At 49.2% G+C, this 23206-nt stretch overlaps 11 protein-coding genes across 11 annotated transcripts; 4 read left to right on the top strand and 7 right to left on the bottom strand.

The window, feature by feature from the left end:
* Window positions 1-30: 30 nt before the first annotated feature.
* Window positions 31-1029, top strand: BHQ10_008557 (uncharacterized protein; the record flags this gene model as incomplete). The annotated part of the gene is made up of 1 exon (XM_040881375.1): window positions 31-1029. The coding sequence occupies one exon, from the start codon at window positions 31-33 to the stop codon at window positions 1027-1029; it is 999 nt and encodes a 332-aa protein (XP_040737059.1).
* A 488-nt stretch (window positions 1030-1517) lies between these two features.
* BHQ10_008558 (uncharacterized protein) lies at window positions 1518-3281 on the bottom strand (the record flags this gene model as incomplete). The annotated part of the gene is made up of 3 exons (XM_040881376.1): window positions 1518-1805; window positions 1858-2223; window positions 2271-3281. The coding sequence occupies 3 exons, from the start codon at window positions 3279-3281 to the stop codon at window positions 1518-1520; spliced, it is 1665 nt and encodes a 554-aa protein (XP_040737060.1).
* A 714-nt stretch (window positions 3282-3995) lies between these two features.
* On the bottom strand, window positions 3996-5480 carry BHQ10_008559 (uncharacterized protein; the record flags this gene model as incomplete). The annotated part of the gene is made up of 3 exons (XM_040881377.1): window positions 3996-4527; window positions 4575-5063; window positions 5116-5480. The coding sequence occupies 3 exons, from the start codon at window positions 5478-5480 to the stop codon at window positions 3996-3998; spliced, it is 1386 nt and encodes a 461-aa protein (XP_040737061.1).
* Window positions 5481-5939: 459 nt separating this feature from the next.
* BHQ10_008560 (uncharacterized protein) lies at window positions 5940-6647 on the bottom strand (the record flags this gene model as incomplete). Its single annotated transcript, XM_040881379.1, has 1 exon — window positions 5940-6647. The coding sequence occupies one exon, from the start codon at window positions 6645-6647 to the stop codon at window positions 5940-5942; it is 708 nt and encodes a 235-aa protein (XP_040737062.1).
* Window positions 6648-6879: 232 nt separating this feature from the next.
* On the bottom strand, window positions 6880-8173 carry BHQ10_008561 (uncharacterized protein; the record flags this gene model as incomplete). The annotated part of the gene is made up of 2 exons (XM_040881380.1): window positions 6880-7918; window positions 7968-8173. The coding sequence occupies 2 exons, from the start codon at window positions 8171-8173 to the stop codon at window positions 6880-6882; spliced, it is 1245 nt and encodes a 414-aa protein (XP_040737063.1).
* A 1261-nt stretch (window positions 8174-9434) lies between these two features.
* Window positions 9435-11062, bottom strand: BHQ10_008562 (uncharacterized protein; the record flags this gene model as incomplete). The annotated part of the gene is made up of 3 exons (XM_040881381.1): window positions 9435-10317; window positions 10368-10609; window positions 10664-11062. 3 exons carry the CDS (start codon window positions 11060-11062, stop codon window positions 9435-9437), a joined length of 1524 nt encoding a protein of 507 aa, XP_040737064.1.
* Window positions 11063-13813: 2751 nt separating this feature from the next.
* BHQ10_008563 (uncharacterized protein) lies at window positions 13814-15763 on the top strand (the record flags this gene model as incomplete). Its single annotated transcript, XM_040881382.1, has 1 exon — window positions 13814-15763. The coding sequence occupies one exon, from the start codon at window positions 13814-13816 to the stop codon at window positions 15761-15763; it is 1950 nt and encodes a 649-aa protein (XP_040737065.1).
* Window positions 15764-15914: 151 nt separating this feature from the next.
* Window positions 15915-17567, bottom strand: BHQ10_008564 (uncharacterized protein; the record flags this gene model as incomplete). The annotated part of the gene is made up of 3 exons (XM_040881383.1): window positions 15915-16986; window positions 17039-17369; window positions 17429-17567. 3 exons carry the CDS (start codon window positions 17565-17567, stop codon window positions 15915-15917), a joined length of 1542 nt encoding a protein of 513 aa, XP_040737066.1.
* Window positions 17568-17871: 304 nt separating this feature from the next.
* Window positions 17872-19110, top strand: BHQ10_008565 (uncharacterized protein; the record flags this gene model as incomplete). Its single annotated transcript, XM_040881384.1, has 2 exons — window positions 17872-18023; window positions 18072-19110. 2 exons carry the CDS (start codon window positions 17872-17874, stop codon window positions 19108-19110), a joined length of 1191 nt encoding a protein of 396 aa, XP_040737067.1.
* Window positions 19111-19182: 72 nt separating this feature from the next.
* On the bottom strand, window positions 19183-21061 carry BHQ10_008566 (uncharacterized protein; the record flags this gene model as incomplete). Its single annotated transcript, XM_040881385.1, has 2 exons — window positions 19183-20830; window positions 20886-21061. The coding sequence occupies 2 exons, from the start codon at window positions 21059-21061 to the stop codon at window positions 19183-19185; spliced, it is 1824 nt and encodes a 607-aa protein (XP_040737068.1).
* Window positions 21062-21947: 886 nt separating this feature from the next.
* BHQ10_008567 (uncharacterized protein) lies at window positions 21948-23197 on the top strand (the record flags this gene model as incomplete). Its single annotated transcript, XM_040881386.1, has 3 exons — window positions 21948-22198; window positions 22260-22383; window positions 22439-23197. The coding sequence occupies 3 exons, from the start codon at window positions 21948-21950 to the stop codon at window positions 23195-23197; spliced, it is 1134 nt and encodes a 377-aa protein (XP_040737069.1).
* Window positions 23198-23206: the final 9 nt, after the last annotated feature.

Consider the following 23206-nt stretch of genomic DNA (forward strand, 5'->3'; position numbering starts at 1 on the left):
TTTCACACGACACAACACAACACCGCCAAAATGCCTCGCGCAGAAGCCGGTTCCACCAAAGCAATCAGCAACAAGCTCAAGTCCCGCGGACTTACACGCTTACGCTGGTACTGCCAGCCCTGCGAAAAGGCCTGCCGCGACGAAAACGGCTTCAAATGCCACGTCCAATCCGAATCGCACGTGCGGCAAATGCTGCTCATCGGCGAGAACTCCAAAGGCACTATTGACAAATACTCATCCGAATTCCAGCGCGAGTTCGTTGAGCTGCTACGCACCACCCACGGAGAAAAGAAAGTGCATGTGAACCATTTTTATCAGCAGGTTATTAGTAATAAGTCTCATGTGCATATGAATGCGACGAAATGGACCAGTTTGACGCAGTTTGCGGCGCATCTAGGGAGGGAGGGGATTGTGAGGTGCGAGGAGACGGAAAAGGGGTTGTTTATTTCGTGGGTTGATAATAGGCCGGAAACGCTGAAGAAGAGGGAGGCGGTTATGAAGAAGGAGAGGCAGGATAAGGGGGATGAGGAGAGGGAGCAGAGGTTGATTCAGCAGCAGATTGAGAGGGCACGGAAAGCGGAAATGGCCAAGGCTGCTGCTGCTGTTGATAAGGCTGAAGGCGGTAGTGGGGAGGAGTCGGAGGAGAAGGGGATATTGGAGAGGAAGGAGGGTGAAAAGGTTAAACTCAGTTTTGGCGCGAAGTCTGCATCTCAATCACCGCCAGTTGATGATGAAAAGCCTGAAGAAAAGCCTGAAGCAGCAGCAGCAAAAACATCAATCTCATTCTCATCGTCTACAACCAAGCCGAAGAATATATTCGCCACCAAACCAAGCGCCGTCAAACCGTCAAATGCATTCGCATCCGTCAAGAAATCTGCCTTTGTCCCGCAGCAACAAAAAGTCTCGCAGCAGGAAATGATTATGAGAAGGGAAATGGAGGCGATGGAGGCGAAGAAGCGCAAATTTGCAGGAAATGTTGTTGCAGGAGGGAATGTGTTTGATGCGGGGAAGAAGCAGAGGGTTTCTTGAGAATCTATTTAAAGATCCAGGAATATCTCAATCAGAACATGAACAGAGAATATGTTCAACCCCACGCAGAGCCGAGTCCGGCATTCGGACATCGGAGCTCGAGCATGTCAGTGTCATCAGCAGAGACTTGAATCTGCGTCAATTGACGAAGTGAACCTGAGATTCTGCGTTGCTGCTGACAATTCCAGGGCCAGGATACATCATGTTCACACCAACATGCATACTCTTATCTACTAGATATCTACGATATATTGAATAGAATCAGAGTCAATTTAAAGAAAACTTAATATACCCAAAATACCATTTAAATCACAGCCAAAATAAGAGGAAATCAGTCTGGTCGACAAGTATTCAAATCAAATCAGATAAAAAAGAAAAATGATGATGAGACATGGAACAACCCTGTTGTCGTCTGTCAAATCGGTAATATGAAATGTAAAGAATGTAATTTAATCAAGTCGGGAAGTGGATTAGTGAGTGATGGTCGATTACTCGACATACGCCTCTAGTCGATCCATCAGTTCTTGGACGGTGAGTTCATGATGTTCATGTTCGTGCTCGTGTCCCTTCTGCTCGATCTCAGGGACATCGGCATCGTGGTCATGCTTATGAGGCGGGATCAGAATGGACGACACCAAATGCACAACACCCTCCTTGACAGGCACATTGGCGACCGAAACGGGCGTGTGTTTGTTGACTGTCATCAGAGTCAGACGATGGAAATTGCGGATGTCGATGGCAATGGGTTTCTTGTCGAGGTAGGTCGGGACGTCAAGCTATATCATCATTAGGGTCGTCATGAAATAAAAGGATGGGGAGGGAGCATACGTGTTTCTTAGCAAGCAAACCATCTTCCTCATCGTCACCCTTGGCTTTGTAATACGCATCTGTGAAAACTGTATGACCAGGCACGATATGGTACTTCAGCAACGCCTTGAGATACTTCTGGCCTGGCGCGCTGAACAGGAATGCGTTCACTTTAGTCGGCAACTTTGCGAATGCCTTGTTTGTAGGCGCGAAGAGTGTACCGCCGATCTTGGATTTTTTAGGGTCGAGAACGTCGATGAGACCGGTCTTGACGAGTGCTAGGTCTAATGTGCTGAAGAGCGAGGGGACGAGGTCGATGACGGTTTTGGCGGAGAGGGCGGGGATGATGAGTTTGTCGATTGCGTGGATTACACCGTTTGTGGCGTGCTATTCTGTTAGTCTAATTCTATATATGTATCTTGGGGGGAGCGTACAATGTCATGACGGATGACGTGTGAGTGGAAGTTCAGCGTCAATCCCTTGTGGGTGAATGAGGTGCTGATACGCTGCGGGAATTTGCTCTTGGTCTCCTCGTGTGTCAGAGTCGGCACAGTCTGGACATCGAAAAAGTCGTGGATGGTATAAACCTCCGGCGAGATGTGATACTCAAGCCAGTGCAGAATGGCTTTCTTGCTGATGTTGTGATGCTGGTGATCGAAACCTTCGAATGCAGCGTCTATGGGGACAAAGATGGTATAGTTGGCAGAGGTTGAGTTGAGGTATTTCACTACTTCATCGTATTGATTGATGATGTGTGTGAAGATGCGAGTGTGCTTGCTCTTGGAGATTTGCTCGTAGATGGTGCTGGTGGGAGGTTCTTCGTGACCATGGTGAGGGCCGTGAGGAGGGGGACCAGGAGGACCATGAGGACCATGAGGGCCATGAGGGCCATGAGGGCCATCAAACATCGGTGCTGGGAAACCGAGTATGTGCTTCAACCGACCAAAAGCCTTTGAAAAGAAGCCATGACCGCGGGGACCGGCGTGATGAGGGCATGCGGGGATGTCGAACTCATCCACTTCGTGCTCTGGAGCATGCTCACCCTTGTGATGCTTTTTCTTGCCATGCTTCTCCTCTTTGTGGTGCTTTTGCTTCTCCATCCCCATCTCCCGTCCAAAAGGCCGCTCATCCGATCTTCTCAACCACTCCAAATCAACCTCCTCAAACTGCATCACACTCTTCTCCAATCCATCCGCAAATCCAGCAACACGATTCCACTTTTGCTTCACATCAACTCCAGCTGAAAAACCGCTCTTCTCGTCTTCGTCGTCGTGATGGTGACCGAGTTTTCCCTTTGGTGGAACCACCTCCTCGGGAGCGGACGCAATACCACCAGTCGTAGTCGTAACATCCTTCGTCAACGCCTCGAGAAGCTGCTGGTCATTCCCCGGAATCACAAACGCAGCCGCCAACGACGCCGCCGAAAGCAGTACTGCCGTCTTCATCTTGTAGTTTCTTCTATCCAAACGACAAACAGGTATATAGATGGAAATTGGATGAAGTAGGATAAATCAAAATAATCCCACCCAACTCATTGAAATCAAGCCTTTTAGCCTTCTGACTAGCACGTACGCAGTCGTACGCAATACGTAAGACCGGCTAACGTAATCAAATCCCTCCAAATCGTGGCCAATTATATCACCGTTGGTAGAGATCAAATGAATGAAATCTAGGCAGAAGAAATCCGAGTCATTCCACTGGATCTCAAGTACATCCAGGACCGCCGGTGGCTTCGGGACTAAGAAGCTGTGGTGACGCGTTCACGGCGTACACTTAACCTAGATAGTCGGCAGGGGTGGAGCGATAGGAATGGCGAATTACATTCGTGAACGAGTGGGTGTGATTGGATTTATGTTCAAATATACTCATTTGAATCTTGAATCTTCGATAGGAACTTGAGACAAGATGATGGGAGACGTTGAAGATGGAGGGTGAGGTCATTGAGATGGCATGAGGTGCTTGGGGATCGACCAATCATAGGGCCGAGATTATATACTTCTTATGACAGGCCATTTGCATACATTCTCATGTATCTCCATGTATACCCATGTATATCATTGTATATCAATGTATAATAGTGTACATACATCCATTGATGCAATATAACCAATCTATATAGTGCTTGTGCTCGTACATACCTCCTCCAACCATAGGACAGATCAAGCGTCATCGCTTTCCTGAGCAGCCCTCGCCTTCCTCCGCTTCTCCCTCTCCATTCCCCCAAAAGTAACCAAAATTCCCAAATCATACATAATCTTCAGACAACCCGCCAGCACAAACGACACCCACAACTTCCCACTCGACGACAACACACCCGTCAACAGCGGCGCCACGCTACTCGCCGTCGTCTTGACTACATTGATAGTCCCCATGATCGCCGTGCGCTGCTCGGCGGGGAGAGCTTCTGCCAAAAACGCGGCGCGCGGCGCGACATCCATGTTTTGTGTGCATGCTCGTCCGATTAGAAGTGTCATTGCTAGCGGGAGGGAGTTGGGCAGGGACATTGTAGCGAGGAAGATGCATGACGGTAAATGGGTGAAGACCATGGTCCGCACGTTGCCGAAGCGTTTCGCGATGCTGGAGGCGAGGAGCATGGAGCTTGCTTGGATGATGCTAGTCACAGAAAAGAGGGAGCCGAGTTCACCGTCCGACATGCCGAATTTGCGGCGGAAGTAATACGTTATCCATGATCTAGCAGGAGTCAGTAAATCAAAGCATAGAAGTTTTGGGAGACGTACAAGGAGGCGAGAGAGGAGCCGAATGAGTCGAGGCCGAAAAGGAGTAAGAGACTGGTCACCAGCCCGACGAGCTCGGCCTCGACCCCAGGGAGGTAGAACAGCTTTCTCTGCTTTGGCGGGACGACGGCTACAGTCTCTTCCTGGCTACCGGAAACCAGCAATGGATCCGTCTCACTCGCGCCGTTGGTTGTCGTTGGGGCTTTCTTCTTCTCAGCCTCAACCTTCTTACTCAATCCCATCGTAAGCAGAAACTTGACGGCGCCAACACCGGCATACATGAAAAACACTACGCGACACGCAGGTACAAAATCCCAATGTTTCGTTTCTTGAAGTAGCGTCATGACCCATCCGCACACCATCATGCCCAGGGCCGTGCCCGCAGTGCCGATCAACGAGTACCAAGCATAGATATCGCTCATGTGCTCTTTGGCCGTGAGATGGGCTATAGTTGATTCCTCGACGGCGCGGAAGGGGCCTATTTCATTTCCTCTGTTACTCGTCAGAAATGGTCAACAATCCCAGAAATGGAAAGAGGGGTTACCCAGGACTAATAACCCCCAACACCGCCGCAAGCAACAAAACCCAATAATTCCCAGACAACGCAAACGCAACACCACTCCCACACATCAACGCCGACCCCAACAACAACACCGCTTTTCGGCCTAGCCGATCCGCAAACAATGTGAGAAAAAAACTGATCACGACATCGCCCACCAGCGTCAGCGTCATGAACAATCCAATGCGATCATCGGATATGTCTAGCGCTGATAAGAAAGAAGCGAGGATGAGTGTTGAGCCGCCGTAGGCAAACAGGCGCACGAAGCGTTGCGAGCAGAGCAGTTTTGTGTCCAGGGGGGAGTGGTAGAGCGATACGAGGCCTAGTTCGTGGAGGATAGAACTCAACATTTTGGTTGATTGGACAGCTTGCTGTCAATTATTGTCCAGCTTTCTCAAAAATAAAAAGAAGATGTGGAATTGATCTAGATGGTTATCTACGACTTATATGGTGAAAAGTCGGTGTTCGTCCCGGGAAAAGTTCATATGGCCGATCAATTCGGCTTGGACTACCCGATCAGTCGCGATTGGCACTTGTAAGTCCGAGCTCTGCAATTGAGTGGCGATGATATTGCACAGCCTACTACGTAACTGTAAGTACCGCGTGGACTATTATCCACTGATAATTTGTAGTCTGGATGATGTATATCCAGATAGGGTGCACTTATCGACCTGCTATAAACAGAAAAATGCATAGATTCGTATCATGTCTTAACCAATATATAATTTCAATACGCTTAACATGTCATAATTGTAAACACCGAAACAACTCCGTAACGAAATCCAACCAAGAGCAATACAACAAGACAATCAACCCGTAGCCCTGAGAGCCCTCAACCTCGCACCCAATGCATCCTCCACGTCCGCATCCACTGCTTTGCTGGCCGGCGCCCGCTCCTTCACATCCTCCTTCGGCGCAGCAGCAGTCTCCGCATCAAGCGCATTCCTCAAATCCACGCCCGCATCATCCGCCAACTGCTCCATCATCTTGTCCACTTCTGACTCTCCCTCAGCACCATACTCCTGCTGCGAGACTCCCTGTGCAACATCCGAAATCGCATTCGACGCAATCTTGAAATCCTCACTCCGCGCCAAGAAATTATTCGCATGCGCCAGCAGATGCTCCAAATTCACGCTCTTGCTCGCAGCATCTAAGCCCCTCGACGCCAGCGCCAACGTCCGCGAGGTGTCCCGTGTCGATTGCGCGGCTTTGAGTTCGTTGATAATGACATCCGCCCTCGCAGCTTCAGCTTTGAGGTTTACCTGTCTCTTCTTCTCGCGAACTGCGGACCCGGCGTGGATGCGCGCGATTTGGAATTCACGGTTCTTCATGGCTTTGTCTGCTTTGGCTTTTTCGGATTTGTAGGTTGCTTCGGCGCGGAGGGCTTCTTTTTTGAGACGGTTGGAATGGAGCTGTCCGTCACCCACGCAGTCAGTACGGTTCTTGATGACGGGACAAAAGGAAAGTAATACCTTGACATTTGTGCGAGCTTCGAAGATGGGGTCTCGGACGGGCATTTTGATGGTGTTTGTGAATTGATAGGTGTGGTATGAGTGTTGTAGTGAGGGTAACGGAACATGTAGGTGATGTCCAGGTGACAGGCGGGGAGCGGGCGGCGGCGGCCACTAGGCGCTTATCTTGCTGCCTCTAGCTGCTACTTAGAACTTACACCATCAGCTTAGCTACGTCTCACTACACTACAGTTACAAATCAAATCAGAGGAAAATGTTAATAATGTAGAATACAGTACTAAGCTCTAGGCTTCTGATACATTCCCATAACTCCAAAACTCCGCATACCGGTTCGTTTCATTTTGCGTGCACGAGGGGTCTTGACCTTCAGTCGGTTAGATTGTATCGAGTCAATCGCCCAGGCCATGGTCAACAACGACTCCCACCGCATCATCGTCTCGTGCCCCTCTACTCTCTCAACAGTCTTTGGGAGCGCTTCAACCGCTAGCTGCAATGCTTTGCCCGTCGCATCTCGAAGTGGACGCGCCAAGGCTGGGCTGCATGCTAGAAGTCGAGTGAGCACTCTCATCCGAAAGACCGATCGATGAGTCGACGAGGTCATCGAGGCCGACGACAGGGTCGGGGTCGAAATCAACCAGTGAATCAAAGGCAAATGCCGATACGTCTCCTCCGTCGAGAAGGTCAAAGGGGAGCCCGCTTTCATGCAATTCAGAATCTGACTCAGAGGAAGAATCACTGTTGAATAGGCGGCGGAAGTCATCGTCAGAAAGAGGAGCTGTAGTAGCGCCATTTGCTGCCACTGTTGGCTGCTCCAAGTCGACGAATAGGGGATTGCTGGAAGACCCTTCGAATCCTTCGACTGACACTGCAGGTCGCACAACACCGCTGCAGGATGTTGTGTCAGGTCGGCGGATTCAGCCAGATCTTCCAGCTTGAGGCTTGGGGAGTAGTCGGATATGGAGGGGGTGGGAAAAGGGATTTTGTCCATGGTAAAGTCTTCCCCTTCGCGTTTGAAGAGCGTCGGAGTTAGTGTGGGAGAGGCGGTATCAATCACGGTCATGGGAGTTGTGCCGCGGGAACCACGGATTTCAGCGGAGAGCTGCGCGACTTGGCGATTCAGGCGGTTGTTTTCCGCCTCCATCTGCGCGAGTCGCTGCAACAAGAACTGATTCTGCTGTTCCATTTTTTGTTTTTCGCCTTCGAGTTTTTCCACTTCGAGACGTTTTCGTTCGCGGGAGGTTTGTGCCGCGGCTCTGTTTCTGAGAACGCGTTCAATACGGCGCTGTTCTTTTTCATCTTCGGTTTTGGCTCGTTTTCTACAACAGTCAGTAAGGTGGTTCAGCGGTAGGGCTAGACGAGACAAACCTGGGAGGGAGGTTGGTCTTTGGGGTGGGAAGTTCCTGGCCCCATGATTTTCTTTTCTTGACAGGCTTCTTTTCATCTGTGGTCTCTTCCTTGATCTCGGCCGGCGACGACGCATCAAGCGAGGTGTCTGCCGGCGAGATGGTGAGCTGGGGGACATCCATGGGGGTGGAGTCCCGGAGGATGTCCATCGGCGATAGAGTGTCCATTACGAGTCGATCTAGTTGTAGTTGTAGTCGTCCAGAGGTCGTAGAAATTCACTTAGTGTTCACTTTGTGTAAGGGTCACGGTGTGAGAGTGTATTGTCGAGTGAAGATCCAGACGCTCTGGTGACGTCTAGTCGCGTGGAAGGAGTCGAAAGGCCAGGTGTTCTTGTCAAAGCGAGAGTAAGTATAAAGCGGGCGAGGACGGAGCCTGGTCAACCAAGGCATCTCAGCGAGGGCAGGCAGCCACGCTTATAAGGACACCGTGGCCTGTCGCTAGTCACGTGACGTCGGGCAGTGCAGCCAGTCAGGGGCCAGCCCCGACGCACTGTGTACTACTATGTAGGGAGGACTTAGTGGCGTCAGCGGAGTATCTCCACTGTCACTGTCTCATCCCTTACTCTCCTCTTTCTTTCTATCCCTCTCTCGGATTGTCGGCTTTCCCCTTGTTACGAAAGACTACCCCTCTCAAACTATGATCCTGACTCTATTTCTTTTACCATGCCATCAATCCCATATTCACTTTATCCTCTCCTGGCGAGCAATTCGTATCGCGGAATGGAATGGAATGTAGCCGACTACGTAGTACAGCTGGACATCCACCACCAACTCTGGCCCCCGCCCTATCTCCACTGTCCACCTACGTACTTCGTAGACATCGTTTCAGCAGCGTTGCATGTCGGCTCACACACCACGATTTGCTGCTCCGACGTAGCACGGATGATTTACGGAGTGCAGGGATAGACCTATGGACTCGTACGACACTCCTGACTCCTGCATACACTCCACAAACTCCAGGGGCCGGCCACTCTCCAAGAGGCTTGGTTTACCCCTCAAATAGCCTAATAATCCAGTGTGGTTTACTGCGAGAACGGCTCAACACCGGAGTAATTACTTATAATTAAGCGTTCGAGAATGAGACGTTGGCTACTACGTACCAAGGATAGCGTAAGTCAGCGTTGGTGGACTTGCATAAGCGGGGAATATAATCCCACCATTCGCTGCAGCGAGTCCTCCACAGCCTCGGCGAATAACCAACTGTACGCTGACATCTCGAGTGGCAATTAGAGAACCAACCAACGTACATTGTGGTCATGGTAGGATTGCTGACTCGAAATAAGATGATCATCGATTGAACTGCAAAACAAAAATAACAACCAACGCCGACTATAATCAACCAACATAACAGTACTTCCAGCCTAAAGTTTTATTAACAAAGAAAACTCGTCAACATGTCTATGCATCATGTATATACGTAGTCGAGAAATTACATCTCGACATCCATGGTATCATCACCCGCAGCAGCAGCTGCTGCAGATTCCTCACTGGGCACAACCACACCTCGTCCTCGTCCCGCAAGCAACTCTCGTCGCACCTCAGGTCCAATCTCCTTGTGTCCGCGCACAAGCAGCAAATCAAGCAAAGCCTCGCGCTGGTCCTCTGTGATATCGTTCCTATATCGCTGCGCAAACACGAGGAGGGACTGGTGCCATAGCACGGGGAGTTTGTAGTTCAATGCTGCTGCTGCGGACGGACGGCCATCAACCATCATGCTATCTTCGGCATTGTCCATGGCACGGAAACGGAGAAAGTGGAAAACGAGTGCGTCAATCACTTTATACGGTAAGGCATACTTCTTTTCGAGGAAGACGCGGATGAACATGTTGGTTGCGCCCGTGCCTTCCGAGGAGAGCGATGCGGACGTCTGCTCTGCTGCGATTTCGCATAGTCGCAGTAATGCGGCAGCAGAGTGCAAGACAGGGATGGACACGCGAGCGATAACGGAAGAGACAATGTGCGCTTCCCGCAGTGTGCATGTCCCCGTGGCAATCAACGGAAACAACAGACCCTTGAAGAAACAGGCCGGTTTGTAAAGCGCTTTCTTCAGCGCATTGTAGACGTGCACGTTGAGTTTGCGGGTTTCGTGGATCTCGTCGCGCACCCGTTCGAGGAGCACCATGTTGATAAATTGCTGCGCAATCGCCGGTTTCGAAGAAATGAATATCCTGGTTCCGGCGTAGACGGCGTTGGGTGTCCATGCATCAGGTCGCGTAATATCGAGAAGTGTAGGCCATTGAGGTAACGTAGGCAGGATTTTAAATGGTTTGGGCAGAGGTCCTGACTTGTACCGCGAAAGAATCATGCCAACTCTATAGACAATTAGCTTCATTCACTAGTAGTGCACAAGGAAAAGGCATACTTTTCATATACTTCCAATGCTTTCGCAGGGATCTGTACCGCATCCTCCGGCGCACCCCCTCCTTTGATTTGTTGACTGTCACCAGACTGATTCGCTTCATATGCCGCAATCTTTTGCAAAATCAAATCCGCAAGATTTACCCCCGAGCCTTCCTCGCCTTCCTCGCTCGGGTCGAAAATAGGATCTTGGTCACCGGCGGGGATGAATTTATTAAACATGTCCAAATCGGTTGGATCGACCTCCTACGTCTGTTAGTTAGTTTCTTCCCACTTACTACTCTGAAGGCAAGGGCATACTCCTCTGTCAAGATCCTCATCCTCCCAATCCCCTTCCTCAAATTTCTCTTCGTCGTCCGAAATATAATCACCCTCATCCCCAAACCTGGTCGAAAAATCAAACGCTTTGTTATTTTGCTGGCCGGCGCCCGCCTCATCCAAAATTTTCTGTTGCTCCGCAGCGTCTTCGTCGGCGAGGTCTTGACCAATTTGTAAAATCTTGCGCGAAGCCTTGGCGTCTATGAAGCCTTCTTTTCTGTTTTCGACTCCATCGTCATCGTCGTCGCCGTTGGCGGACTTGTGTGAGCGTTTCTTGCCGGGTTTTGTGCTCGTTCGTACCTGGCTGGTGGAGAGGATGTCGTCGGCGAGAGGGTTGTGTCTGCGCCCGGTGGAGCGGGAGGGGGTTGTTGCTTTGGGCATTTCTTTAATCTGTGTGAATTCGTAGTTATTCTTCAGGTATGTATTGTACGCCCATGCCGTGTCCAGAATGATGAATGGTTGTCGGTTATACCGTGGTGATGATTCTGAATTATTTTTTTCTGCCGTGGCGGTCTGGTCTGTGCGATACGCCGATAAGACCAAGCTTATCAGCTCCCCGCTATTTTTCTCCCAACAAGAATTCAGTCTCCTCCTACACATATAACCATTTTCATGAAAGCATTGTGGCCAAATATACGAGTCAAAAGGGAAGTACCGCTCTAGACAGAAGAATGAGCATGTACCTGGTTTTTTTCCAATGAAATTCTGATGAAAACCCTAATAATGTGTAATGGCCTATATATAACCGGCTTCACAGCTTCTAAGACCGGGCTACAAAGGGTGATCAGGCAGGAAAATGTATACCAGGAAATACATGGAAGCATGGCCAGGTCCTTGATAAGCACCTATGAGTCTTCTCCTGATTCAGGACAGTTTAGAGGCCATGATGAGACGAAACTGAGTCAAGTACCAGTAGGATTCACATTTAATGACCAGAGGTTTGACCGCTCAGGAAGCTCATTTAGATTACAATGTTTGGTGAAATTTTCCGAGCACTTCGTGACACGAGATTGACTTTGTCAGAAGCTGAGTGAATATTTTATATTTGACACAGCCTTCAACTCCACAAGCCCGAATTGACACAGTTTGTCACATATTGACGATACCACTTCGCGAATTGGAGTGTACCAACTATTTCATGCAAAAAAAGGCTCACAAAATTGATCCGCCGCCATCAAGTATAATGGAAAAAAGAAAACATTGGATGTATTCCCAAGGTAGCAACTTACCCTAGATGTCCATTTATTCCCTATTTTTGACTTCCACATCATTGTTACACCATCAATATTCTTACTTTGAAGATCTGTAAGCCTTGAGTACTTTAACTACTCTCGAATGTAGATCCAAGCCAACGAGAAATTTTCACGAAATTTCTCAGACTCTTCACGAAACATGCCAAAGAAATAAGGGTAAAATGCATGGATGAGTCGGCCTTTAGTATGATTCATTTTTTCGATGACACAGAAATCGTTTGACTAATTCTTCAAGACAGAAAATACTATGGAATCCATCTTTCCGCAAGAATCATATGGAAAAGACATTGAAGATCAAGCCATCAAAGCCGGTATTGAAGACTCTGCAAACGAATTTCATCAAATTGGTGAAATCTGCCAGCTTCATTGACGCGTCTGGACTACAGAAAATCATTGCTGTATCTCCCAGTCTACTCACAAGTGACATTGAAAAGGCTATCGCGGATGCCGAGCGAGTCATTTCGTCTTCTCCGCTCGCTCACGCTATAACCCTGTTGAAGGATACAGATTTGTTAGCTGGTATCAGTCAGCCGCTTCGATTAACTTAATAGCCAATGGGTCTATGGATCTCAGTCACCTACAAGAGCATGCGTCACCACTAAAAACTGTGCCCTGTATCTTGGACCGCATGCTAACCTGGCGTGGCGTGGTCTTACCTCTGTTTTAGCTATGTGGTCAACACGCTGACAAAAATGACAAATATGGGTGCTTAGCAGGCATACTTCGCAACTTGAATGCACAGCTGCTCTCTACTAACCCACAATTCGCTATCAACGATGATGCATTTATCAATGATTTCAAGTTTTACGCCACCCCTGCTTTGTGTCACTTGCTACACGTTCTCCTCATCAACTCAAAGCGCCAAGCTGTGTTCATCCTGATTGACGTTTTCTCTTTTATAGGGGAAGACATACCAGTGGTTCAACTCGAGGTTTTCATCAACAACTTAGTGGGTATCATCAATGATTTCAACGTCCAAAAGTGGACAAATATGTTCATTGCTGTTCTTAAAGTCCTGTTCACAAAGTCAAGTGCTACCAGGCATGTTGACGGGTGTTTGCGAAGCTGCCTCTTTGATCTATGATACGATGAGGAGAATAAGGATTTTTACGAAGACTGTTGTTACCACCGTCTGAAGTGAAGGACTTGATAGGGCTGGACTCAGAGTATTAGGAAGGCTTGGGAAGGGGGCTTTGGATCATTTCAAATTGATTTCCTCCTATTAGCATTAGTCACTAAATGCATAACATATTACGAGCGCAGCTCCTTGAATAAGAATACGTTGATATATTTCTGTGACAAATCCATCACCAAAGCATTCTGTCCCATTCTTACTGAACAATTGCTTAAAATCCTGGAGAAAATTTCTTCTTTTGGAAATGTACGCCCAAAGTGGAAGGTTGAGACTTTTGGGACTAGCCTTTCTTCGCCATACCGCCTCATCCTGCTCATTTGCCAAGAAGCCTTCTGCCGGCAATATGGCCATCAACAAATTCACCGCCAGCCGCCGGAGATGCTCTTCATTCCAGAAATTCCAGTCTGGGAAGTCGCGATCCGACAGATAGCTCAATTACGCACTCGAGACGACAGTTGTCGCCTGAATCACATTCAAAAAACCTTGATCACCTATATCGAAGACTTGAAGTACGAAGTGGTCTCGTAGCGAGCACTCGCGACGCGTTTCTTGCTCCGAAGCCTCGCTCGGAAGGAGCTTACAACTCGTGAACAGTTCATGCTTTGATGTTGCAGTTGACTAAAAGTCACTACAAGCGCCATTGACGATATATACAGATGCTATTAAACATTGAGTTGAAGCTTCTGTTATCAAAACTAGGATCATTCGCGACCACACCTAGCAACGCCGACATACTGAAAGACCATGGCGTCAACTCAGCATGGCATCGGCTCCTCAGCTGCCTCTTCAAATATCAATTCCCCAGCTCCAAGCGTCCCAACCATAACCGATACCCAAGTAGCCAAGGCTTCACCTGCCCCCAGCATTCCTATCACAACAGGCGAACAACGATCTAAGCGAAACAAACGAGACAGTCGCAAAAAGCGTGAGGCTAAGGGACTCGATGCAGATGTAGCTGCGCCGCCTCCTCGAAAGAAGGCAGCTTTGGCGGCAGCAGCTTCGGGAAGGCCGTCTAACCTACTGTCTATGCTTAGACCGGCACTGTTGGCTGAACCTCGAACGTCGGATTTATACCCACCGCAACCAAGGCAGATGAATTTCATGTGTAGGAAGTCTTCAGATGTGATAGGACAGAGCTGGGATTTCTACGAGGTGGTCGATAAACTTACCAACAAGAATGGGTTCCGATATAGTTATGCGATTTCTGATCCAAAGTTTACGAATATAAAATATCGACAAACCGACGTCGCGCCATATCATGCTCGTTTCAGTTTTGAGGACTCACCCTCGGCGATTGCATTTACACAAGATGGGCTGGCAGTTACGACGACAGATGCATGGCATTCCGCTCGAGCCAATGTCTGCGCACGAGAAGGCGCATATTATTACGAAGCGAAGGTGATTAGTGGTATTGTTAGGGATCCGCAACCTACGGCGACGACTGAGGGAAATGCATCTTCCACCAAGCCTTCAAGGGGTCATGTCCGGCTTGGGTTTGCCCGACGAGAAGCAGAACTAGACGTCAATGTCGGAGTTGACTGTTATGGATATGGCATACGCGATGTAAACGGGGAGGTGATCAATCGCATGCGCTGTGAGCACTTTTTCGACAAAGGCGAGGATATTGCCGAGGGAGATGTTATTGGCCTACTCATCACGCTACCTCCTTTATCAGTCCACAAAAAGGTCGTCGAGGGAACATATGACCCCTCGTCTGATAAACAATCCACTACATCTCCTACAGTCACAAACTTCATTCGAGACCGGGTACCTTTTCACCTCAAATCGGATTTCTGCTGGCAACAATCCAATATATACCCCTCAAAACAACTCCGCGACTATGCCTTTAACTTGAAAGAAACACCTACTTTCGGTCCACCGTCTCCATTCAACAGCGAAGATCCATCCCTCCGCACTCTACCTGGTTCGAGTATCACTATATTCAAAAACGGCGTGAAAATGGGTACACCATTCAAAGAACTCTTTGCCTTCTTGCCGCCGGCCAGTCGACTCACCAACGGTACCAACAATCTGGGAATCGGTGAGCGCGAGAACGCGGACGACGGCATGATTGGCTACTTTCCTACAGTTAGCTGTTATGGTGGCGGAGCTGTGGAATGCAAGTTTGAGCCTCCGTGGTGGTTTGGTCCTCCGCCTGTTGTGGAGGATGATATCAAAAGTGAAAAAGAAGATCAGAAGAATCAGGAACAAGCAACTGTTGTGAAACCCTTTGGGGAACGATTCAATGATCAAATTGTCGAAGATATTGTGGCCGACATGGTAGATGAGATTGAAGCGGTGATGTTATGGGGCAGTGAAACTACAGATGCAGATGGGACTACAAGAACCGCGAATAACGCCGGCTTTACCGCCACCAAACAAAACACCAAAAACCCTCGACCCAGTCCTAGTAACACCTCTGCTGCTGCTCCGACAGTGATCAGCACCGAACTCGTTAACGGCTCTTCATCAACGGTCATGCCTGCAACCGGCCAGCAAACTGTTGATGTTGTGCAGCAGGGTGTCGGTGCGGTGTACCAAGCAGCCATGTCGGCGACTGATGCGCCGCCTACTGTTACAGTCAATGTAGGGACGCAGGGTGCTGATACAGTTGGGAATGAGGATCAACTCATGTCCGGTCTGGAATCGGTGGCTGCACAAGGACAGCATGATGAGGATGTTGAAATGAGTTAGATAGTATATCTTTAGGAAATCAAAACAAAATTCTTCTGTAAGAAGATATTATGGAACAAATTCTTGCTTAAATGATGAAAAAATCTTTGGTATCTCAATCAACGTATTCCTACATGTTCAATCGTACACACTAGCCTTTAACAGAGAAGCGCTATTTGGACCTGTCGTCGACTTCCTCTAACAGCTCCGCAACTTTCAAGACAAGATCGTCATCACCATACTGCCCAATGATCTGAATCCCGACTTTATTGAATCCCAGATCATCACCAGTCGTAGAGATAGGCACAGACACAGCCGGCAACCCTGCCAAACTCGCCGGCACAGTACACACATCCATAACATACGAATGCAACGACGCTGACACAGTGACATCCCGATCTTCCGTCACAGAGTCCAGGCTCGGCGGCAGCGAGGCTGTAGTCGGTCCTACGATAACATCAACTTTCGTGTCTGTCGATGACGAGTGATTCTCGACCTCAGCATTATCGCCAAGCGGATTCGTCAATGCAAAGGCGTAGTCAAAATCGTTCTGAACCAGTCGGCGCACTCGTTGCGCCTGGATAAAGTAGTTGTCCATTGCGTCGGCGCTGAGACTGAATGATCCCAGCAGGATACGTCGGCGGACTTCGTCGCCGAATCCTTCGCCGCGGGTGCGCGCGTATAGGTAGTCGGTTGAACCTTCTTCGCCCGCCTTATCGGGCCCGTCGGCGCGGGTGCCGTATCTGATGCCATCGTATTTGGCGAGGTTTGAGGATGCTTCTGCTGGTGCGAGAATGTAGTAGGCTGATAAAGCGTGTTTTGTGGATGGGAGGGAGACTGGGTGGAGGGTGTGGCCTTGGGATTCGAGACTGCGGAGGGCCGAGAGCCAGGCTGAGCGGACGGGGGAAGTCATTTCGGTCAGGTTGTATTCAATGGGAACGCCAATGCGGAGAGGGCGAGAGGATAGGCGGTTTGAGGAGTGGAGTTGTGATACGGCGTTGGCTATTCGGGAGCGTGTCGCGGTGGATAGGTTGGTGGGATCATGCCCATCATGATGATTTAAAATATTGAAGACTTCCCGGACGGTCGATGTCTTCTTGGCAAGGATACCGACTGTGTCTAATGAATTGGCGTATGCAATCACTCCCCAGCGAGATATAAGACCATAAGAAGGCTTGAATCCAACGATGCCTGTATATGCTGCGGGCAGCCTCACAGATCCTCCAGTATCCGTACCCAGTGCACTATTTTACCATTAGCCTTACACCACAAACGAGACGTCGTAAGAAGACGTACGCATAACACTGATCGGTAGCAACCGCAACCGCACTCCCACCCGAACTTCCACCCGCGGAAAGTGACTTCTCGGCCCCATTCACAGTATCAAACCAATTCTTAACAGGCCCAAAATGAGAATTCGTCGAATGCGATCCCATCCCGAACTCATCTAGGTTTGTCTTTCCGCCAATTATCGCGCCAGCGCTTTCTAGGGATTTGATTACTGTCGCATCGAACGGGCTGGAGAATTTCTCGAGCATGCGGGAGGCGCATGTTGTTGGGAGGGAGCGGGTGCAGATGTTGTCTTTGATGGCGATTAGACGGCCGTCGAGGGGGGATTTCGATGTTCCTATCATCAAATATCAGTATTTGATAGGTATCAATTTATTTTGTTTAGGTGATAAATACCATTCTCCCTTCGAATGTCCGCATCCCGAATTCGATCCGCGTACGTCCCTAGGCTCTGCAGAGGGGTGATAAAAGCATTGAGCTCGGTAAAGAGCTTCTGATTAGCGATACATTTTTCAGCTTCGCGGAGCAGTGACATTGACGCTCTGCGAGTGCGACGGGACACACTCGATGAGTTGATGTTGTGTTGTCGGTAAATAAATGTTGCTCGGATGAAGTCCGTAGCCCGCTTTATTTTCTTAGGAATATCCGTCCCGAGGTGTTCAACAGTACGTCATTCTTTTAACCTCTCGGTAGTTCTACAACATTTTGAACCTCACCATCACATCAATGTGCTTCTAGTAAAGAAATCAGAGGCCTAAAGTGTCAAAATGTTTACGATAAGAGCTCTAAGGCCATCGGCACCTAGCATTCGTCAAGCTGCAAGCTCATATCGCGCCTCAATGGAAGCTGCTAGAGCTCCCTTCATCCGAACAAACATACAAGGCGGATATCAAGCAGGAGTAGCAGCACAACGATTCGTGTCTGCGTACGGCTATACGCAGGCCAAAGTACTCGTATATCCCAAATACGGGGAGCCAAAAGATGTCCTACAGTATGCTCTCCTCCCACCTTATCACTCTGATATAAGCTAATGAATTAGACTACACAAACATTCCATCGGCCCCCCAAGCGGCTCCCAGGTCAACCTCCGTCTCCTCGCCTGCCCGCTCAATCCAGCAGATATCAACCAAATCCAAGGCGTTTACCCAGCCAAACCCACCTTCACCAACGCCCTAGGAACAACCGAGCCGAGCGCCATAGGCGGCAATGAAGGCGCCTTCGAAGTTCTCTCCACAGGACCGCAAGTCCAATCTTTGAAAAAGGGTGACTGGGTAGTCATGAAACGCACTGGACAAGGAACATGGCGCACACACGCCCAATTGGAAGAAGGTCAATTAATCAAAATCGATAAGCAGGGATTGACGCCATTGCAGGTTGGAACAGTGAGCGTCAACCCCGTTACGGCGTATCGCATGATCAAAGATTTCTGTAACTGGGACTGGCTGCGCAGTGGAGAGGAATGGTTGATTCAGAACGGCGCTAATAGCGGTGTTGGTCGTGCGGCTATACAGCTTGCGCGTGTTTGGGGTATAAAGACGTTGAATGTGATTCGCCAGAGGGAGAACCCCGAAGAGACTGAAGCTTTGAAACAGGATCTGTTGGATTTGGGTGCGACAGCTGTTGTGACCGAGGCGGAATTGTTGTCCAAGGAATTCAGGGGCATTGTCAAGGACCTCACGAACGATGGTAAACAGCCTATTCGTCTCGCGCTGAATTGCGTTGGTGGCGAGAATGCTTCTGCTATGGCCAAAGTGCTGGCTCCAGACTCGCATTTGGTGACTTATGGCGCCATGTCGAGAAAACCAGTAGCGTTACCGTCGGGGTTGCTGATTTTCAAGAATTTGGTCTTTGATGGGTTCTGGGTAAGCAAATGGGGCGACAAGAATGCGCAGGAAAAGGAGAATACGATTAGGGATATCTTTGAGTTGACGCGGGCGGGCAAGTTCAAGGATATCCCTGTGCAGGAAGTCAAATGGACGTATGACAAGGAGTCGAAGGAGCTCGTGGATCCTGTTCAGGATACGCTTTCTGGATTTAGAAGTGGAAAGACCATTTTTGTTTATGAGGGCGATGACTGATTGATCTTCTATGAATGTATTATAATATTTTCTCCATATGGAAAATGCAAGACTGTTCGCTCAATAAAAAATCTACGAAGTGTCACACTTCCAGTTCTCCTTGATCCAGGCCTGAATCAGGTCGGTCATTGTCCCCTCCATATATACAGCCGAGTCTGCAGGAAGGTTTACCGGCAGACCGGAGAATTTCGCTGCTAGAGCGATATACGGCTCGATAAAATCGACATAGACCAAATCTACCAAAGTCGCTTCCTCGGAAAGATCAGTCCCAGGAGGTTGAATCAACGTCTGAATAACGTTTGGCACGTGGTAGAAATCAATAGGAGAGTGCACAGTGTCGTCGCCATCGTGACCTGCGTCATCGATTGTGGTATAGCCCGGAAACACTTGAGGGTCTACTTCCGAGATGACGGCTTGTTCATGTGGCATCATGAAAGAATGTTGTGTCAATTTAGCTTTCCTAGTAGAAGCTTGGTATGCGCACTGCTGTGGCGGAGCCATAGGACAATAACGACCGTGAGGTTCCTCACTTGACGCGGTCAAGATTTTCGATGCTCCGTTCAAAAGAGCTACTATCCGCTTTGCTGTGGATAATGGAACATCTTTGATATAGTTGAAGCCGCTCGTAAATGGTGACACGATGAATGTCGAATCCTGGGTAAATGGGCCCTTGAAAATGTCGAATCTAATAGCTCCAGTATTGACAATTGCGAAAGCTGACTTCCCGTCACGGGAAGGGTTTCGAATTGATTGGGGAAGAACCTCGGTTTCCAGCCATGTGTAAATACTGTCATCGCCCGGGTATGGAGTGCGGTCTACCCAGATGTCTTTAGGCGCGCAGCCATGTACAAAGTCCAGATCAAGAGCATGTCTAGCCTGCTGTATCATTTGTGAAACATTCCGGCCATGATTCGTCGGAAAGCTTGTTTCATTGAGACCTGTATGGTGGTAGTAAGAAAACAAGTTATTGTCGATATATCTTCGGCTAAAGTTTGGTGTCGAGCTTTTTACGTCGTCGATTGAGAGAAAACCTATGGTCTCCATAAACCGGCCACTTGCGAGACCAGATGACTGCGTGTCATATCTGGCATAGTCACGAATGTGAAAGTGGCCGCCGAAGAATTGTATAGTAATGTTGCTTCGCACATTTCGGATTTCTCTGTGCACTACTTCGTATTCTTCAGACCGTACGGGGACATGTCCTAATACAATGAAAAGATCGATGTCCTCGTCCCGGATGGCTTCCTGAAACCACGTCTCCTTGACCGTATCTTGAACACGTTGAACTTTTGTATTGTTATAGTTTCCAGTAAAATCAAACAAGAATCCAAAAGCCATGATACGATATCCTTGCACTTTGGTCGTTAGTTTCCTAAACCTGGGGCCTAGCGGTACCAAGTCACCCGAACGAGGATCAATGATATCGATATTAGAAGCGATATAGCTATCTCCAAAACTGGGGACTGTAGTGAGAAACTCTGCTTCCGAGGTGTTCTTCTTATAGAGTTCATGGTTTCCAGAAGAAAGAAGATCGATGTGCTGTTGTTTCAAAATGTCGTAGAGATATTTGCCCTTGGGGTTTGATGCATCGTAAAGACCGTTTCCTTCAACGCGGTCTCCGGTATCGATGACCAGTAGATCTGAGCCTTTCGATTCAGCTATATCCCTCATGCGTGATGCAAAGGAGATGTAGTCGCCCCAGTCAGCGCTATATGATGGTCTTGCCAATTAGTTGTTAGTCAAGTTCGTTGTATCTACAGGAATGCACGGCTCACTCTTGTAGATGACCGGCCAGCCAGCCATGTGTGTCAGTTGTATGCAGGAAATTGAGTTTTCCCCATGTTATATCTCTAAGCTTTGCTGGTAAAGGGCTTGCAGATCCAGGCTGTGCAGCGTATACATTCTGAGATAGAGTCAGAAGCGCGCCGAGCAGCAAGCTGCTTGCAACCATCTTGAATGCTGGCTTATACGGTGAGGTGTTCAGAGGTGTTCAGTTGTGGTGTATGCCAACAGGCTTGTCATTCAGCATGAATGATGAGGATAATAGAACAGAAGAGGTGGTACAAGAAGAGGAGCGATGTTGTGATACATTCGAGCTCGGAAGGTACGCAGCTGTGAGTCACCTGATTGGCTAGCGGGCAGACAGGCAGCTGATCGAGTCACCAGCTTCCTCCTTGGCTACGCTATACACATCTCTCTAGGATACACTATCTCTATTCTTGCGCCATGGGGTCTGTACGGTCTGGCTGTATATTATGGGCGTGGAGGAGAGACATTGGATTCTTGTGCATCTCTCGAGTGGACAAAATATATTCTCCTGTGGATTCCACGGCAACGATTCCTACCAACAGTTGTCTACTCTATATTAGGAGCTTGAAACAAGTCGATACACTCGGCGTGCGTGAGAAGGCAGTTGGATTACTACAGACCTCATACGAATGTTCCGTCAATAGAGAGGGATGCTGGCGACAGATGGATCATGAAGCAATTCCGTGAGAGTGTTTGTTGAACATACGGAGACGGAGTAAAGATGATAAGCAAAATTACGGTACGGACAATACGGCATCTCACACCGAGAGAGGCGCCGGTGAGCGGAATCCCAACAAGACCAACCCGGTCGGTGTTCCGTACGGTAATCCGCATTCTTAATTTGTTACACGCCAAAATCTTTTGTTCGCTGAGAGTTCCGGTCCGATAGTTTCCCGTCCTCCAAAACTTCATTTCATCAACCATCGCTCATCGCTCAGGGTGCATTGCCCATTCTCGCTCAATTTGTTCTTGTTGTGTCTTCTTTCCTTCCTTTTATCTCCCTTTTAATTCACAATACAAACAGCGCAATGGCTGCTCCCCGATTTCTCCGACCTGCCGGTCGTCTTCTTCAGTCGCGCATTGCAGCCCCAATTTCTCGCCCAGCTTTCCGATTGCCTGCTGCTGCTGCTCAGTCCATCTCAMCCCGCCGTACATATGCCACCGAGGCTTCCAAAGAGATGACCGTCAGAGATGCTCTGAACGAGGCTCTTGCTGAGGAATTGGAGAGCAACGAGAAGGTGTTCGTTTTGGGAGAGGAAGTTGCGCAATACAATGGAGCGTATGTACTGAGAACGGTGGCGGATTCTCTTCAGCGAGATGGAGCTGACGGACATGAATAGATACAAGGTCACTCGAGGTCTTCTTGACCGTTTCGGACCCAAGCGTGTTATTGACACTCCCATCACTGAAGCTGGTTTCGCCGGTTTGGCCGTTGGTGCTGCTTTGGCTGGTCTGCACCCTGTCGTAAGTGCCAGTCACCTCTTACATACCTTACGATGCTAATTTCTGACTGACATAGTGTGAATTCATGACCTTCAACTTCGCCATGCAAGCTATCGACCAGATCATCAACTCCGCCGCCAAGACCCATTACATGTCCGGAGGTATCCAGCCCTGCAACGTCACCTTCCGTGGTCCCAACGGTTTCGCTGCCGGTGTCGCTGCCCAGCACTCGCAAGACTACTCTGCCTGGTACGGAGCTATCCCCGGTTTGAAGGTCGTCGCCCCCTGGAGCGCCGAGGACGCCAAGGGTTTGTTGAAGGCCTCCATCCGTGACCCCAACCCTGTCGTTTTCCTCGAGAACGAGCTTCTCTACGGCCAGTCCTTCCCCGTGAGCGAGGAGGTTCGCAAGAGCGACTTTGTCTTGCCTATCGGAAAGGCCAAGATTGAGCGCCCCGGAAAAGATTTGACCATTGTTACATTGTCCCGATGCGTCGGTCTCTCCCTCCAGGCCGCTACTGAGCTTAAGGAGAAATACGGAGTCGATGCTGAAGTCATCAACCTCCGATCCGTCAAGCCTCTCGACGTCGAGACCATCATCAAGTCCATCAAGAAGACCGGTCGTTTCATGGCTGTTGAGTCTGGTTTCCCCATGTATGGTGTCAGCTCCGAGCTTCTCGCCGTCGCCATGGAGTACGGCTTTGACTACTTGACCGCTCCCGCCGTGCGTGTCACCGGTGCCGACGTGCCCACTCCATATGCCCAGAAGCTCGAGGAGATGAGCTTCCCTCAGCCTGATACCATTGTCGGCCAGGCCGTCAAGCTTCTCCGATTGTAATTTTTCAAA

Source organism: Talaromyces amestolkiae (genome assembly GCF_001896365.1).
Source record: "Talaromyces amestolkiae strain CIB chromosome Unknown scaffold19.1, whole genome shotgun sequence".
NCBI lineage: Eukaryota > Fungi > Ascomycota > Eurotiomycetes > Eurotiales > Trichocomaceae > Talaromyces > Talaromyces amestolkiae.